At 34.5% G+C, this 19,670-nt stretch overlaps 1 protein-coding gene across 3 annotated transcripts in view; it reads left to right on the top strand.

The window, feature by feature from the left end:
• The window catches only part of ADK (adenosine kinase), an 888,023-nt gene that overhangs the window by 324,589 nt on the left and 543,764 nt on the right, over positions 1–19,670 (top strand). For all 3 annotated transcript variants that reach the window (XM_081158526.1, XM_081158525.1, XM_081158527.1), the window contains exon 9: positions 929–1,043. In XM_081158526.1, coding sequence (XP_081014652.1) covers positions 929–1,043 — 115 coding nt within the window. The remainder of the gene's footprint in view (positions 1–928; positions 1,044–19,670) is intronic.

Here is a 19,670-nt window from a genome sequence, read left to right as displayed (position 1 = left end):
AGGTATAGTAGAAGCTTAGCTTCATATATCATCTGGACTTTCTTAAGTACTTAGTGAACAAACAACATAGAAGTATTTCACTAAAGATTGTCATACCTTTAAAAATGTCATGGTTTCTGATATTGTTTGCAACCATTATGACTTGTCTGCTTTGTTTACCTAAATGTTACCCTCCTGTATATCCTAATTAACTTCCTTTATGCCATACAGATATCTTTTCCCCTCTGGTTGTGTTTCTCTCTCCATAACTGTTTGAAACTTTGCACAGTAATAGAGTACTAACCAACAAATGCAAACCATGGGCAGTTTTAGAGGCCTACTGAATTTAGACATGGATTTTTAAATTATCTAAAATTGTCAGAACCATGATTCTAAGAAAATCAAGTCTGTAGAAAATGGTTACCACCTCTCATTTTAGTTCTTTGAAAAATTTGGCATTATAGTCACTGTATTATTTCCAAAGTCAGTATAACCATGGTCTATACACTCCTAAAATAATTTAGTATTCTTCTTTCTACAAATTTTATTGGAAATTTGAAAATTGACTGGATATTTGCTGATATTAAGGGATTTTTGTTTATTTTTAAATATATAATAGTTATGTGTTTATGTTTAAGTTGTTATCTTTCAGAGATACATACTAACACATTTACAGATGACATTATATAGTATCTATAATTTACTTCAGAATAATATGAAAAGCAGGTAAATGAGGGTATAGATGAAATAAATTTAAAATGGTTACAGTTTGATGTGGGCTCCTTGGAGGTTATATTTACTTTTGTATGTGGTTAAAATTTTAAATAATAAATCTTAATAGAAGTTCAAGTCTCTCTTATTTTAAACATGAGAGGCTAAGTCCTTAATCTACTAATAAAGCTTTGCCTTGTTGTACTGGTTATGAGAACTTTTTCCTCCTTTCTAACAGACTGAAGACATTAAGGAGATAGCCAGAAAGACCCAAGCTCTGCCAAAGGTGAACTCGAAGAGGCAGCGAGTCGTGGTTTTCACCCAAGGGAGTGATGACACTATAATGGCTACAGGTACATGTGCAAACTGTGTGAGAAAACCAGTGTTATGAAGATTAATCATTTATAACAAAATTCTATATTGTTTCTATTATTATTTATTCAAAACATGCACACTGTGTGAGAAAACTAGTATTATGGGGATTAATCATTTATAGCAAAATTCTGTATTCTTTCTATTACATTTAATTCAAAACAATGTACTTTTTTTCACCACTTTAACTCATTTTGCTTACATACACACATACATACATGCACACACTTGTAGCAGCCACCACTCTGTTCTCTGTATCTGTGGGTTCAGAGGTTTTTTAGATTTCACATGCAAGTAAGATCATACATTATTTGTCTTTCTCTGTCTGACTGATTTCACTTAGCATAATGCCCTCAAGGTTCATCCATATCATTGCAAATGGCAGGATTTCCTTCTTTTTAATGGCTGAATGTTATTTTATTGTGTGTGTGTGTATGTGTGTGTGCGTATCACATTTTCTTTATCTATTCATCCATCAAATGGACCACTTAGGTTGTTTCCATGTCTTGGCTATTGTAAATAACTCTGCAGTGAACAGAGGGTGCGGATACCATTCTGAGTTAGTATTTTCATTTCCTTCAAATATATACCGAGAAGTGGAATTGCTGGATCATATGGTAGTTCTATTTTTAATTTTTGAGGAACCTCCATCCTGTATTACATAGTGGCTGAACCAATTTACATTTTCACCTATAGTTCACACGTGTTCCCTTTTCTCCACATCCTCACTAGCACTTGCTATTTCTTGTCTTTTTTATAATAGACACTCTAACAGGTGTAAGGTGATCTCATTTTGGTTTTGATTTGAATTTTTCTGATGATTAATGATGTTGAGCACCTTTTCATGTACCTTTTGGCCATGTGTATGTCTTTTATGGAAAAATATCTATTCAGATCTTTTGGATTACCTTGGTTTTGGTTTGGTTTTCGGGTTGGTTTTTTGTTTTGTTTTGGTTTTTGGCTTTGTTTTGGTTTGGTTTTTGGCTTCGTTTTGTTTTGGTTTTTGCTGTTGAGTTGTATGAGTGTGTTATGTATCTTGGATATTAGCTCCTTCTCAGATAAATGATTTGCAAATATTTTCTCCCATTCCATAGGTTGCCTTTTCATTTTGTTGCTGGCTTCCTTTGTTGTGAAGATTTTTTTTGGTTTTGTGGTGGTGTGTGTTTTTTCATTTTAATGTAGTCCCATTTGTTTATTTTGCTCTTACTGCCTTTGCTTTTGGTGTCAGATCTAAAAGATCATCACCAAACTAGTGTCAAGGAACTTATCCCCTCTTTTCTTCTAAGAGTTTTATGGTTTCAGGTCTTTCTTTCAAGTTATTAATCCATTTTTAGGTGATTTTTGTGTATGTTGTAAGGTAGTGGTCTACTTTCATTCTTTTGCATGTGACTGTCCAATTTTCCAGACACCATTTATTGAAGAGACAATTGTTTCCCCATTGTATATTCATAATTCCTTTCTCATAAATTAATTGACCATATATGTCTGGGTTTATTTCTGGGCTTTCTGTTCTGTTCCATTGAACTGTGTATCTGTTTTTATGCCAGTATCATACTGTCTTGGTTACTATATCTTTGTAATATAGTTTGAAATCAGGAAGTGTGATGCCTCCAGCCTTGTTCTTTCTCAAGACTGCTTTGGCTATTCTTGGCCTTTTATGGGTTCATATTAAATTTAGGATTTCTGTGAAAATGAACCTTTTATAGTTTTTTATTTTAAGAAATATATATGTACCTTCTATCTCAGTAGAAAATATTTTATTTTCCAGAAGATAATTTATGAAAAATCAGTTGAATAAATCTACCTTGATTTAATTTATTTACTTTGTATTTTGGAGAAATTATAAATCTAGAAATGTCTTTCCTGAAAAACATACATTTTCATTACCAAATACCTATACTCCAATAAAATAAATTTATCCAACTATGAACAAATATAACCCAGATATGTTACTCTATCAGCTTTAAACTTGAAGAAAACCTCTCTTCTGTTTTTACACAGCCATCTATTTTATAGACCGCATAGAAATAAAATAGGAATTTTATCTATTCAACACACATTTTATTGACTAAAATGATTAATATTGTCAGTATGATGCTACCTACTTTTAAAGCCAAAATACAAACCTTTTAATTCTGTCTGAACCATTAAGATTAAAATCAGCCCAGCCGGTGTGGCTCAGGGGTTGAGCATTGACCTATGATCCAGGAGATTAAGATTCGATTCCTAGTCAGGGCACATGCCCAGGTGGGGGGCGTGCAGGAGGCAACCAATCAATGACTCATCATTGATGTTTCTGTCTCTCACCCTCTCCCTTCCTCTCTCTGAAATCAATAAAGACATATTTTTTTAAAAAATTAAAATCAGTTAATTATTATAAACAGTAGCAATTATTACCTTTGTGTTTATTCAATACTCTGCTGAACACTAAAATTTAATATATGAGTCCTAAAGATCTAACTCAGAAATAAAATTAATAGACATCAGTATATGAATACAAGAAATTATAATTACACTTATTATGGGTATAAACTATATGGGTTTTTATTCACTCAGAGAGGGAAATCAATAAAGCTTCAAGAAAGATTTTATAGTAACTATGAAGTAAATTTTTGTTGAACTAAATATGTAACCCTGAAAAAGGTAAAAGAAGAATTTATTGTCAAATTTGGAGGACTAGGGACCCTAGAATTAATTCATTCCAACTCTCTTATTTTAGAATTGTCAAAACCAAGATTCAGAGATTTACTTCAAAAATATTTATTTCAAAATAATTCAGTGAGTAGTAAATAGTGGAGTTATAGATAAAGTGAGATTCATTATGAATTAATAATTGTGGAAGCTGAGTGATGGATATATGAGGGGTGGTCATTGTGCAATTGCATCCACTTGTGTATATGTTTAAAACTTTCCATAATTAAAAGTACAAAAAACAGAAGGACAGAAAGGTAAAAATTAATTTTTCAAACAATATTCAGATATATTAAGTGAATTATTTTCCCCAGATACATTGATATCCTTTCTAAGCCTTGAATTATAAAGGAAGACAGCCAAGTCAAAGAAGATCATGTGAGCGAAGATACCACATACTATATAATCTTTTATTGTTGCGACAGGAAAAGCCATGTTGTTAATTTGTACAAGAGAAAAAAGAAATAAGTCATGAAAAGATATCCCTGCATTGATAATAACTATCTGAATTGCTTTCTTTCTATAGTACGTGGCCTATTCCTGTCTTAGCAGTGAACACCATTTGGAAAAGTGAAAAACATGCAGACTTAATATCTTATAAGAGCTGTCGTACTGCCTTCAGATTCATAAAATGCTATTTGATTGCTCTTTACAGAGACATTTATTTTAAGGCTTTATTCCAGATATACATATTGTACAAGTGTCTTGTGAATTAGCACAAATTTCCCAAAATTGAAACCTTTAAAATTAGCCTCCTCTTCTAGTGACTGAATTTGTCAACTCATTTTGTTTTTCATTAAATATATTAAACCATTGTTAGGAATGCTAACCAGCAGGAATTTATTTGAGGAAAGACACTGGTAATCTTTGCTGTTTCTACTATATGAAAACGAACTTAAATTAGAGGGTGCACTGTATCTGCAATGCATGATAAATACAAGATGGATAGAGAATCTGTTCAGTGGTGTCAGCTACAAAAGCAAACATGATAAATGTTAATGCAGTTTTGAGCCCTGGGATAAGCTATTCAGTGCACAAGCATAGCTGAATCTCCTTGCTGTGTTGTTATTCATGGCAGCCAAATAAATGTCAATAATAAAAGAGAATTAAAGATTTTCATTTCCCAGAGGCAATCCTCTAATACGGCTTGATCTTTCATTTCATTTGTAATTCGTTCTCATGTCAGGATGCAATCATTCGCCAGGCTCTGGGTGTCATGTTAAGTCATTTAATAATGATTAAGAACATAAAAATGCTTGGCCTGTGGGGCAATCCACAGAAGAGATGCCAATTTGTTATTGTTTTTCCTCCTTTCCTCTTGAATATGGATCAGCTTTTTCCCACCTCCTAGCATTAAAATACTAATGGAAGATGGGGAGGGAAAGTGTCCCTTAATTTACCATAAATGACATTCCAGAATGGCTAACACACTTATTAAAACACTAATTAGGAGTCACTGTTCCTTAAACCTCACACTCGTAGAGTATTTTTAAACGATCACTGCTAAGTTTGTGGCATTTAACAATAATATAACAAAATCAAGTTCCTTAGTACTTAATTCTAGAGACCTTTCTCCTTTTGAGAAATAACTGTATATTATTTTATAAATATAATTCTTTGAATTCCTCTGAGTTGCCTGGGAATCTAAAAAGTCTTTTCTGCTTACCCTATATTTTTGGCCACCTCTGTTTCAGTTGGGTATCCATCCTCTGTATCCATCCAGCCCAATGGTTTTGTCACATATCAGTCATTATCTCATTGCTTGCAGGCTAATTGATGTCCAAGCTTTGGGGCTGGGAGGCGGGGTGGGGAGGGCACTGGAAAGTAATAAGAGTAAGAAGCTGGGAATGAAAGACAGGAAAGAAAACATGATAGTGTTCATTTTGATCCTTTTAATAAATGTTGAATGAACTTGTTAGGTGTGATGCAAGTCAGGTCAAGGAAATCATTTCTATGTTTATAAACTTTAGAAAAACTAAGACTACAGATTTTCATTGCTTACTGGACAGCAGGTACTAATGAGATCCTATACATACATACGTACATACATATACATACATATAAACACATATATACATATAAACGTTATAGAAAGTTTAAATTTCTCCAAGTTTCTATACTAAATATGTCACTAAAAATTGGGAAAAGCAGTAAGACTTTTATTCTAAATTGAAAATAATGCATTTCATATAATGGCCTTTATGCATCCATTTGGGTCCACTGAAGAATAAATTGGAGACTTTTTCTGAATACTTTCAGAATTCTTTCTAGGCTGTTTGTGTTGTAATTTTGCTCAAAGGGAGAAAATAGATTAGGTCAGAGGTTTTCAACGGGAAGACTGGTGCTACCACATCAGAATCACGTAATGGGCTTTGGTAAGTAAGTACAGCCCTCCTTCTTAAAAGCACCTTCCACTCAACCTGATACATTGCTGTGAGGAGTATTTGAATATACATCCTCAAGAAGAGGTATGAAAATGGAGGGGTGGAGTCTAGGGGAAGGGGAGTGTAGGAGTGTATATTTGTTAAGCTCACTTATTTGAAGTAGCAATGCTGCCTATCTTTCATCTCTCACTTTGGAAACCATTGGATTAGGTGATCTGATAATGTTGCCTCAAGTTCTATGATCCTGTGGTATGATGGAAACAGAATATTTTAGCAGCTCAGCATCAATAACTCAAGCCTTGGTGAATGCTTCTCTTTCTCGATCAATCACAAAGTACCAAGGACCCATCCACTATGACAAGTAATCTGCATATTACTTTAAATAGTCTCCTGCCTCAGAGGAGCTTATAACTTAAGATAGGCGCATCATAGTGCCCTTAGTCATTTCATTATAAGTAAGTGGGAATTTGAAGTTCCTTGTCTTCATGTTACTAAGTCCTTAAAGAAACTTGTCTCCTCATTTGCTAGCTTAGTTTTCATGTTCTTAGAAAACACTCAGTGCTCTATAAGGTAAGGTAAATTGTGACTTGCATTTCTGATAGGCATGAAGCGCAGAAAGTGCAATAGGGAAATGCCAACTCTAAAGGAAAACAGTCTCAGCAGCTGGAAGAAGAATGTCAGCACATCATCACAATTCCTACTGCTAGAAAATATCATTATAAAGCATTTTGAAAATGTTTGCTACAGCCGAACCAACTTTAAATGATGATCTTGTTGGCACAGGTTGGTGATGATGTGGATAGAACAAATTAAGTAGCATTCTTTCAGAATGTCTGTATGGCATTCATAGAATAAGTTCTTACTAGATGAGATTTTAAAGAACATATATTCCTTAACTATGAATATAGACAACGAAGTTTTTAACTCATATTTCCTTTTTTAGATTTTTGTAACTGCAAAAGACAAAGTTCTTTAATGAGCCAAGAGGTGGAAAATAATTTAGAATAACATACCCAGGACTGTCACATTCCTAACGTAGTAATATCTGTGGGCCATGGTTTGTATGGTTTAGTAATCTCAGGCCTGTCAAGAAATGAGACTTCTTTCAACTCCCACCTTTCATTTAGCTAGAAAACAAAATGGAAGACAGACTACACTAAGCAAATGTTAGCCCTATTATAGCATTTATTTCTGAAAGGACCTTTAAGTCACATATATTGAAGTACAGATTACATATAGTAAAATGCACATACATTTTACTAAGTAACAATGAACAACCACCATAATCAAATGTAGAACATCTTATATAATTTGTTTTGAAGAATAATATGCATACATAATTGGCATGATTTTTCATTAAGTGAACACACCTATGTCACTACCACCAGATCAAGAATTAGAACACACCCTGCTGGTGTGGCTTAGTGGCTGAGTGTCGACTCATGAACAAGGAGGTCAGGGTTTGATTCCCCGGGGCACATGCCTGGATTTTGGGCTCAATTCCCAGTAGGGGGTGTGCAGGAGGCAGCTGATCAATGACTTTCTCATCATTGATGTTTCTCTCTCTCTTTTCCCTTCTCTCTGAAATCAATAAAAACATTTTTTAAAAGGGAAAAAAGAAAAAGAAATAGAACACTGCTAGCACTTTAGAAACTACCCCTTGTGCTACCCTCCTAATCATTACCCCCACTAAACGTAACCATTATTTTGGCTTCTATTACTAACAATTAGTTTTGCCTCTTTTTGAAATAAAATCACCCTATAGACCTTTTATCTTGCTCTGTCCCCATGCTTTTTAAGTGCTACCTTACTTTTGTACAACATAAAGTGCTCTAGGTTCTTGTACCTCAGTTATGGAACCAACCACTTCTTCAAGTAACCCCAATTCCTTTTATTGGTGAATGTTATTTAGAAACCCAGATCTGAGTGCTAGGAATGCTCATGGTTCTTGAGTGTCGTTGCTTCTAGGCCCTCTTAGCAACTAGATTGGCAATACTCTGTTTATATATTTAAATTCCATGAGTTCAAACTACTACCTTTGATTCCAGCATAGTTTATTCTAGCCTTCACCCTTTCCTTACTTATAACTTCTCCCTAAGACATTGAAAGTTTTCTGGCTCTCATTATCTAAAATAGATTTACTTATTTATTCCATCCTTAAGTATTTTGAAATTGCTTACCCATGCCCTTGTGAGACACAATTTTTTTTACTAGAGTACAGTGTTTGTTTATGCTTCTTTTTGTCTTTATCTCTACAGTGTCTAGTCAGATAGTGTTATCCAATGTAACTTTAGGTTAGTTCTTTTATTCTACCCACTTTAATGGTTACATTATTCATTTGTAATACAGTTAGGTTTATTTGTTAGAGCTTTTGTATTCCATTTTTGTTTCCTTTCATATCTGGGTTGATTTTTTTAATAAGCAAAATTCACTGTGGTGTCAAGTTCTGTGTGTTTTAACAAATGCATAAGATCGTGTAACCACCATAGTTGTGATTCACAGAACTAGAACAAACATTCAAAAATTTATATGGAACTACAAAAGACCTCAAGTAGCCACAGCAATCTTGAAAAAGGACAAAGTTGGAGGAATCATGCTACCTGATATCAAACTATACTACAAGGCCATAGTAATCAAAACAGCATAGTTGCAGAATCAAAACAGGCACATAGATTGAAGGAACAGAATAGAGAGCCCAGAATTAAACCCATGCCTATATGGGCAATTAATATTTCACAATGGAGGCAATGGCATAAAGACAGTCTCTTCAATAAATGGTGTTGGGAAAATTGGACAGATACATGCAAAAAAATAAAACTAGACCACTTCCTTACACCATATGCAAGAATAAACTCGAAGTGGATTGAAGATTTAAAATGTAAGACTCCAAACCATAAAACTCCAAGAAGAAAACATAGGCAGTAAAATCTCTGACATTTCTTTTAGCAGTATTTTTCCCCATATATCTCCTTGGGCAAGGGAAACAAAAGAAAATATAAACAAATGGGACTACATCAATCTAAAAAGGGTTTTGCACAGCAAAGGAAATTATCAACAAAACCAAAAGACAACCTACTGAATGGGAGAACATATTCGCCAATGATACATCTGACCAGGGATTAATATCCAAATTGTATATGAAACTCATAAAAGTCAACACCAAAAAAAACAAACAATCCAATTTAAAAATGGGCAGAGGACCTCAAAAGACACTTCTCCAAAGAGGACATGCAGATGGCCAGGAGACATATGAAAGGATGAGTGCATAAAAAGGTGGAGGTACATATATATTCAATGGAATATTACTGGATCATAAAAAAGAATGAAATCTTACTATTTGCAACTGTATGGATAGACCTAGAGGGTATTATACTAAGTGGAATAAATCAGAGAAAAACAAATACCATATGATTTCACTTATATGTGGACTCTAAAGAGCAAAATAAGCAAACAGACTAAGTAGAAACAAACTCATAGATCCAGAGAACAGACTGATGGTTGCCAGAGGAGAGGGGGGTTGGAGGGCTGGGTGAAAAAGGTGAAGGGATTAAGAAGTACAAATTAGTAGTCACAAAGTAGTCACAGGGATGTAAAGGACAACATAGGGAATATAGTCAATGATACTGTTACAACCATATACAGTGCCAGGTGGGAACTTGAAATATTGGGGGGACTACTTTGTAAAGTGTATGATTGTCTAACCACTATACTGTACACCTAAAACTAATTAAAAATTGTATTTAATGTAAACTGTAATTGGAAAAATATTTTTAAAAGAAAATGTAATACAAATGGATATTTATCTAACTGATATATTACCAAATGTTTTTCAGAATAATTATTGTTTGTATATAGTGAGTAGTTCTTCTGAAATTCAATCAGACTCCAAAATTTTCAGAGCATTACAACTTAGTGGCAAAATTTTATTTTGGCTGAAACACTACATGCAATTTTTCAGCTCAGATAAAATGTTTGGAAGTATAGCAGAAAAGACTGATTCAGATAATTGAACAGCAAAATTTTCCTTGGTTAAAAGGAATAAAGGATTGCACGTTTGAATATTACAACCTGTACTTAAATGAGGACTTATCTGCCTTGCCTTACTCCTTTTAAGCCTTAGCCAACATGATTTATCCTAATTCAATTTCTTTAAAAGCTCACATCAGTTTTGATTCATTGATTTTTAAATTAGCCCAATAGAAGCCAGAGTTCCTGAGGATTCCCCCACCCATCTCTTTGTTTAATCTTGGCCCATAAAGTTTATTCAGCTTTTCTCAGCTTCTATTAACCTATTTTAATATGTTTAGAACTTTTCTGGTTTAATACTTTTGCACTTTGCCATCTATGCAATTTATTTATCATAATAAATTTTGCCTGTACTCATAATCACTTCCTTTAGTTCTAGAATTCTACCCCTTTCCCATCTGTAACAAAAGGGAAATTTTTCTAAAATGTTTTGTGAACAGGCAATACATTCACATGGTTTAGAATTCAAAAGATAGAATAATTAGGCTGTTGAGCTGTCTGGTACTTGTGAGGAAGTAAGCAATTTTTTTGTTATTAGGATGATTATAAAACTTTTTATCAAAACCTAGATCCTTTTGAGAGTGAAAGGGGTGCCATTAATTACGCTACGACTGTCCTGGGCAAACCAGTCTATATGCTCATGCTAATCATTATACATATTTAAACAAACATGTTTGGTAAAATGTATTCTTTCATTGGCTGAGGTTTTGGACTGTGTTATTTCTAACAGTTCTTCCATCTCAAAGATTCTTGATCATGTTCTAAGAATAGGCCAGGGAATATTGAACATCTCAAGCAGGACAAATTGGACAACAAGACACTCACTGGTGGATGAAACAGTAAATTAACAATGCAAATGAATTCAAATCATTATGGTTTTATTGAGTGCCTACTATGTGTCAGGAATTGTGGTTAAAAGATAAATAAGACAAAAACTCCTTTTTTTGAAATGTAGGAGAGATGTAGTCCACTAATACAATATGAGAAGCAGTATACGACTTCTATGAACTAATTTTTATACAGGAACGGAAGGGACAAGAAGTTGGGGAAAGTTTCACGAGGGAAGCAATGATTGAACTAGGCTTTAAAGAATACTACAATTTTGGCAAGTTAAGATTACAAAGGAATGTGAGTTAATGGAATAAAATCAAAAGGCAAAGAGGCCTTCAACCGTATGATCTATCACAAAGAATGTCAAATACCAGGAGAGCGGTGTGGGTAGGCATGAAATGGTAAATTGTGATAGGCATTCGAATGCTATGCAGGGCGGTACATGATTAAGTGCTTAAAGTAATGCAGAGAAGGAAGAGATTATTGGGGCTGCAAAGCGTTTTGTGATCAGTTCATCATGATGCTGTAAAAGAAAGGAACTGCACTTCTATTTGTTTATAAAGCTTTGTTTAGTATTCGTTTCAACAGATACTAAAGATGAAGATCTTTCTTTTTTTTAATTAAGTACCAAAGAATTAAAGCTGCAATAATCCCTGTGAAAAATATTAGCAATGAACAATCCCATGGGATTAGAGTGAAACGACTTGATAGGGTTAGAAAAATTGTAGAGAAAAAGAGCTCTATATAAAGTGTGGTAAAAGAACTAGGGATAATGCCTTGGAAAATTAATAAAGATTGGCTTGGTTTAAAGATGATAAACAAAGACTAATTTGAAAGGCAAATGAATTAAGCTCTGGAGAAAGTTTGTACTAAAGTGCTTTCTAAAAGAATTGTTACTGGACTGGCTCTTATTAAGCCTTTTCCCCCACCTTAAACTTAGGAAAAAGATTAGTAGCCTATTAATAAAATTTGCAGTTAATACTAAATTAGGAGATATGGTAGCTGTTAATAAAATCATAGAAATTCTGATAATACTGAAAGTTAGATATAGAAGTTTAAAGTAGTATTAAAATGGACTATGTTCATCCCATTTTAAAATCCATATACAAGTAGCAAGTAGTTACTCCATTTCCAGTAGTTATTCTTGGTTTAGGGATTAAGAGCTGAATGGTAGAGTCACTCAAAATTTAGAGCAGTAGGAATATGTCTTCACTAAAGAGTCTACATTTATATGATCTATAATTGATTATATTGTTTCAAAGTGGATTTTTTGTGAAAATTTTCAGATAAATCATTGTTACTGAATTTTTTATAGAACACTATTCCTTCTGAGACACACATTTTAATAAAGGACCTGTTTTTAAATTACCTTATTCCCTCTAGATATTTAAATATCTAGATCTTAAGGAAATATAGATGAAGAGCAGTGAGTGGAGGCCTGGACAAAAGGGTCCAGCTTCCAGAAACAATTTATATGGATTCCTAGCAAGGTTTATATTTCTGTCTAAACCTGCTGGTTAATCTGAATATGCCCGTGAGTCCTAGAAAGTAAACCATAGCCTTTACTTTCTGCGTCTTGCAGTAGGGGATTTACCATTTTATTTCTACCATAAATTAGAGATTATAGCCTGATTACTGTGAAAGATCAACAATGCTATTTGTTATGATCAAATTAAACAGTAGTTTTGCAATCAGCTATTTTGGGATCTGTTAAAGCATTTAGACCTTAAGCCCTCATAGTAAATCCATATAGATTTAAGCTTTTTAGAGCCTCGGCTCTAGCTACTTTGAGAATTTGACGCAGAGGGTAATCAAAAAAGCTTTCTTTTGAAATGCCCTCGGGTTTATCAATTTCTTTCTTTACATTACATTGTAAAGGCTATCTATACAGATTCCTTTTATTGGGTGTTTTAGAAGTACAAAGAACAAAGGACAGTTTTGGAAAAGGAGAGATTTATATATAAATATTTAACCTTAACTGAACAGTTGGCTGCCATAAACTTTTAGAAACCTGCTTGTTGGTGTGTCAGCATAAGCAGTAGATCATAATGGGGGTCATTAGGTTTCTTTGACACGTGATAGGAAGAACCCAAGCCAGCATGCTACTTGTAAGCTTATCTACAAAGCATAGAGGCATTTGTCACCATTGACAGTACTGACATTTAATCTGGGATTTGTTTGTAACTCAGCTTTCCATGTGTTAGTATGTATTTGGTGGTCTTAATTCAGCTTCAAAGCATAACTAGCTTTTCCTTCAAATTATTCTGAATTTACCTAGCAGCAAAACAGAAATACTAACTAGGTACTTTTGGGGTGATAATTTCTCTCCAGATGTGTTAGGCCAACCAAAAAGTTTCTGAATATTGACCTCTTATGCTGTTTCTATAGTTTACAAGCTGAAGCTGTAGTAAATTAGATTATAGTAAATTAGATTAATGTGTTTCAATGATATTCTGAATATTAAATGCTTATCATAGGTTTTTCAAAGCCAGCCAGCAACCTAGAAGGATTATTGGCCATCGGCACAATTTTTTTCAAAATTACCAACTGTAAAAAGAAAAAAATCACCTGAATGAATTTTTTTCTTAACTCAAAAGAAAAGAAAAATTTAGATACATGTAGGATAACTAAAGAAGAAACAGGATTGCTATGATTGTTCCAAATATTTGGTTCTAAATAACCAAATTAATTCCTCTTTTATTTGTTTTAAAATACTGTTGTTTCAAGAACTACCAATTATCAGCTAATTCTGGAAGTCTGTAATTATGTGTTAATATATGACAAGGCTAGCAATCTCCACACAAGACTGGCATGTAGCAGAATGCTTGAAGCTTCTGTTGGTCCAGTGAATCTGTAGCTCAGAAATTTTTCTAGAAACTAACCACTGTTGTTCAAATTACATATCCACTTATGGAGACAAAAGCCACTGAGAACAGTCAGTGTTACCTAAAGCGTTACAGAGCAATTGATTAGAAATCCAAATCAAACTTTGATACTGTGGATCCAGATGAGTGGTTGCTGGGCACTGGGAGGCAGGAAGAGGTGGAAGTTTATGAAGAGGGACAAGGAGATTTTTAGAGTGGAGGATATCTTCATTATCCTGACTGTGGTGATAGCTTTATGGATGTGCACGTATTCAAACGTATCAAATTGTGCACTTCAGATGCATGCAGGTGGTTGTATGTCAGTCATGCCGCAATCGAGCTAGTAATAAATGAATTTAACCTTAGAATTGTCAGATATAATATCAGTCCTGCACCATTACCCATAGAGAAAAGAGTTAGCTATTTAAAAAATATATATACAACTTGAAGCAATCTGGGCTACCTGAGTTATGATGGATTAAGTGTTGTGGTTTTTAACTGTAGTCTTAAAGTACAGATTTGTGTATGTGTGTTTGTGATTCTGGATGATTATTTTTCTCAAGAGTTGATATCTATGGACTGGACGTTAAACTGGCTTTTAAGCAGCTTTTAGAATCAATACATTAGTTTGAATATTTTTTCCATGTGAGAGATGCAGAAAGATCAGTGTCTCAACTGCCCCATGTCATAATAAATACTTTTAATAAAAATATTTTAACCTTTTTACACTCTTGCTTTTATTAATGAACTTTTCTTTCAGAATCAGACTATTAATGGCTTTCTGACAGTGTCATCTTGGCTTTGGTTGATACCAGTGTGAACTTTGATTATTAAAGATTAATTCTATAGATAGAACCTAGATATATTAGAAGACATAGGAACTTCTATAAAAAAATTCATATCAGGATATGTGATATAGGAAAACCTTTTAAAAGAATTGCTATTTGATGCATGAGTGTGGTCTGTCAGATGCCCTTATAATATTGCTAGAGTATAAATAGGTCACAATGTTCATAACCTTTTATATACTAATTTCACTTTGTGAAATTTAAATTACTAAAAAATATGGGAGCAACTACATGTGAAGATACTCATGTCATGTTTATGTATAAAAATCAAAATCAAAAACAACCATAATATAATGGGTAAAAAGTTGTTATCTGCTATTACAGATAATGCAGCAATTTAAAACTATATTTATGTATTATGTTAGGTGAAAAATAAACCAACACAATGGGTTTATGCATTTTGTGAAACTTCAATACTTAAAATTTGAGGACATTTCTATAAGTATAAAAAATCAGAATATAAAAATGCCTAACATTACAATCAAAATGGCAAGAGTGATTAAGTTAGGGAGTAAAATGATAAATACTATGTGTTTTCTATATCTTACTTTCATGTGTTTTTTTTAAATTATCAGTTTTAAAAGAACATCTCCTTTTTAATTAACAGTACTAATTTAGCTACCCTAAAGTAGCATAGACTACTAGTGGCTGAAGCTCTGGGGTTTCATTAGTACAGTGATGACTTAATTAACAAATCCTCTATGAACAAAACTGTTTCCCCAAGACTGGCTTGGTGCAGCAGGCATGAGGGAAGGATCAATTTTCTCTGAGCTAGATTGGTGGCAGCAGGGACTAATGAGGCAGGGCCTTGAAAGTGGCTCTCTCTCAGATCTAACTCCTCAGGGGTTAGCTAGAGCTGATGCTCAGGGCACTGCTGCACTCCTGGGACCCACACAGCCTGGTTACCCAGGTGTTGAAAAAACAATTTCTGTGCCAAGACCATATGTGGCTTTTAAGAGGCTCGGCAGGACTCTTGCTTTAGGCAGAGCATTCCTGGTGTGGAATGAGTAGGCTAGAAAATAGCAAAGAGGGAATCCCATGTGCTAGGAAGCTTTCCCTTGTCTTCTGAGTGCTCAGGGTACTGCTTTTTCCATTCTTTGGGCTTCATTTTATTCAACTGTAAAATGAAAGGACTGACTAGAAAATCTCTAATGTATCTTTCAGTTCTAATGGACTCTATGTCTGGATCAAGACTCAGCAGCCTTTCTGTAAAGGGCCAAATAATAAATATTTCCAGCTTTGCAGGACATGCAATCTCAGTCCCAACTGCTCAGCTGTGCCTCTGTAGTGTGAAAACAGCCATATGTAACAGAATGGAAATAAATGGGCATGGCTGTGTTCCAATAAAACTTTATTTACAAAAATAGGCAGCCAGCTAGATTTGGCCCACAGACCATAGTTGGCCAAACCCTGGTCTAGATATTGATGTAATGCAAATATCATTAAAAGAATTCTTAGGGGGATAGGATATAAACCTTACTTGAAAAGGGACCATCCTCTCAGACTTTTTTCTTTTAAAGATTAGTCAAATATAAAATGATACTTTAAGGCCAGGGTTTAGCAACATGGAGGAAGGATAAACACACGTGCCATCATACTGTTGAGTAAATTCTCTGCAGTAGAGAAACCCTGTGTCTTTCGATAAAGGGAGAGAATGCTGTCTTCAACACTCGTGACATTTAAGTCTTCAAACCTCTTTGAACCTAGTAGGAGAGAAAGTCAATGGCCTATTGATTTGTTTCTGATAAAATAGACTAAATCATGATCTAAGTTTAGGAATTAGATGATCAGGAGCTAAGCTGAGGTCCAGTGCCTATAGGCATATATATATATATATACACACACACACACTCCCTGTTCACTCTTCAGTCCAGGTGCAGCCTTTGGATTCCCAGCCGAAGATGAGAAGTTTTAGCAGGGCCGTCTGGCTTGCCAGGCTCTGATTCCAAGTGTCCTCCTCGCTGTATCAAACAGCAGACTCACCCCTCTGGTTTTCATCGTCTCTTACATCCTACCCTGGTAATGCTTTAATCTTTTGTTAGGCCTCGAATGCCTTCAAGCACATTTTTTAAAGATACATTTTGTCCAGATGTTCTAACTGTTCTTAATGAGACAGTTGGTCTAAATTACCTACTCTGCCATTATCAAAAGCCCCTAGAACCTACTTAAACTCATATTAATATTTCTCTGTCCTTTTGGGTTGCTTAGAAAGCTGTTAAGGAACAGGGATAATTGTGACCAGGGCATCCTCATAGGCACATTTTATCATGTGTACCACATTCATCCAGATGCTCTTTAATCGCCCTTCTTAAATGTTTAGTCTAATAATATATTTTGGTTCAGAAAAATTGAAGTCATTCTCAAATTTAAATAAGCAGTTATTCGATAGCCTTCATCCCATAATTTTCAATTGTTAGGATTAAAAATCATAGTGCTGCCCTTTTTTATATTTATTAACCAGGTTAGGCTAAAACATAACAAATAATCCCTCAAAATCATAATGATTTTCAATAATAAATATTTATTTTGCTCTTACATTCCAGTTTTTCACTGTGTTAGCTGAGGCACTACTCCATGTTTTCTTCATTCTAGGACCAACACTGAAGGGCAGCCCCAATCAGGAGCATGCTAGCTGTATTGGGGGGGGGGGGGGGGGACACGTGATGAAAGAACTACACAGTAGCTCTTACAGCTCTTGCATCACTTCCCATCACATTTCATTAGTTGAAGTCAAGTCACATGGCCAAGCCTGATATTAATCAGATAAGAAGTACAGTTCTTATTAACAGATTATAGTTTTCCCACAGGGATGGATCCAGTAAGGAGGGGCAGTGAATACAATGTACGAGGGGCCCCATTTTCCTTAACAGGTTTATTATCCTGTAATCTTGAAATAAAACTAATGCTCAGAATGAAAGTTCTCATTGTAATTTAGGCTTTAAGCCAACTAAAAACAAAAAATCAGAACAAGCTTTGTTGAAACCTTGAATCAAGCTTAGGGATAGGGTTTGTTTAAAAACGTTCTTGTTGCCCTTCTTTAAAATATTAATTCTGTGTATGCACAATTTCTTTCATCTGGTGTTCCTTTAAATTCCTTTATCCCAGCTCTTATCCAGCTAGTCATATGGGAATTTGCATATGGGAGTTAAATCTTTAATATTGACCCCTAAGTATTGCAGGGCTGTCCAGTTGTGCTTCCTGTTTTATATTGTACCTCCACTAGCATTAGCTTTTCTAGGATCTTCACAGTTTTATTTTTACTTTAAATTACATCTCCCATTTATTTGCAATTCTTCTCTCTTCTTCTGATTTTTTAATCATCCACCCACTAAAGAGATGTGTATGATCTCTTATCCTTTCATTCATCATATGCCCATAAATTCTAAACTCAGAGATTCCCAGTTCTCCCTCTTATGTGTGGTATTTTTCTCCTATTACTATTTTAAATGTTTGTGAAATGAATTGGGGTTTTCTTCAGTGTTTGAGGTTCTCTAGTGTGTCATTTTATTTTCATGCATCAGAGCTATTCCTATTCTTGTATAGGGGTCTCTCTTATATAACTTTTTTCATTAATAAAATACAATATTGAGCAACATTGAAGGCTTTATAATTTCTAAATCTATAATATGTTTATTTAATAATAAGATGGAAATACAGGTTTTTTGAAAAGGAGAAAGGTGTTTCTCCAAATATAATTCCTGAGTCAAAAGCTGCAAGTGCTAACACTGTTTTGTGACCCCTGAATGATGTCTGCTCTCTTTGTACTAAATCTAATAGTAATTGATCCTAGAGAAGATCACAAAATTCCCTATTGTTAGCTTTAGAAGAGCATTGATGAATACCTCGTTTGATGGGATAAAAGCTTCAATAAGTGATGCCCCCACCTGAGTGGTTAATTTCAAAATATTGTTTGCCTAACACAGTGTTGTCGGTGACAACCGAACAAGAACTTTTAGAAGCAGTTGGCTGTCCAATAATGGCAAATTTCAAGGCTATGCAAATTGTGCCAGTTCAGCCCAGCTCTTTTCTCTATTATCATATCAATTGAGTCAGTTCATAGCAGACAAAGCAAGGTTATGGGAACCACCTAGAGCATCATGCACCATTTAACATCAATGCAGCATACAGGAACATCTGCAACTTCAATCTTATTAACAGAGGGTAGAATGGAAGGCAATAAACAGCTTTCTTCACCACTTAATTGCAAAATAGTATTTCCTAATGTTCGTATTGTTTATCAACAGGAACTTCATCAATAATTGTATAATTATGGTTGCCTAGATTACAGTGCCCTGGTGCATCTTGTCATTTATTACAGAGGTCCGAATTTAATCTGAATTTGAACACGTGATGCAAAACTAAAATATTAAGTCCAATGAAATGCGAGTTGTATAATACAGATATTTTGGGTAGTAGGAAAATGGCAGTTTATGACCCTCAATCACTTTGGGGATTAAGTTAACACAGGGAAAAGAGGGAAAGGCAGTGAAAAATGAGCCACTAGTTAAATTCAAACATAGACCCATGAACAAGAGAGTAGGTAATGTTCTTTAGAATCAATCATGAATAATTAGATGTTTGCTTTAGGCCAGAATTGGGCTAAATTAAAACAAGATTACTATGCTGAGGTCTTCCCCTCAGTCTCTACATATAAAGGAAGAAAACTACAAGTATAGTGAGAAAAAAAGCTATGATGGCCAAAGTTAGAAATTCGAAATGCAGAGGAAAGGCTTGACGTCTGCTCAGCTTTTACCTCTGTTGGTTCTGAAGCCTAATAATGCAGCGCTCCTAACTGCATTAGCATTACAGGAAGCAGCCAAGTTCATTCTTCAGGCTCTGTGGCAGCAGAGTTTGTTCTGGCAAACAGTGCAAAATATCCAAGAAAAATGAAGGGAAGGAATATAAGCTCAGTAACAGACATTGGTGTGGCCGGTGGGAGTTGTCTCACAATAGAGCAGGAATAG

Source organism: Miniopterus schreibersii (assembly GCF_964146895.1).
Source record: "Miniopterus schreibersii genome assembly, chromosome: 14".
NCBI lineage: Eukaryota > Metazoa > Chordata > Mammalia > Chiroptera > Miniopteridae > Miniopterus > Miniopterus schreibersii.
The sequence above is the reverse complement of the archived record's forward strand: the minus strand, read 5'-3'. Positions and strand labels throughout refer to the sequence as shown.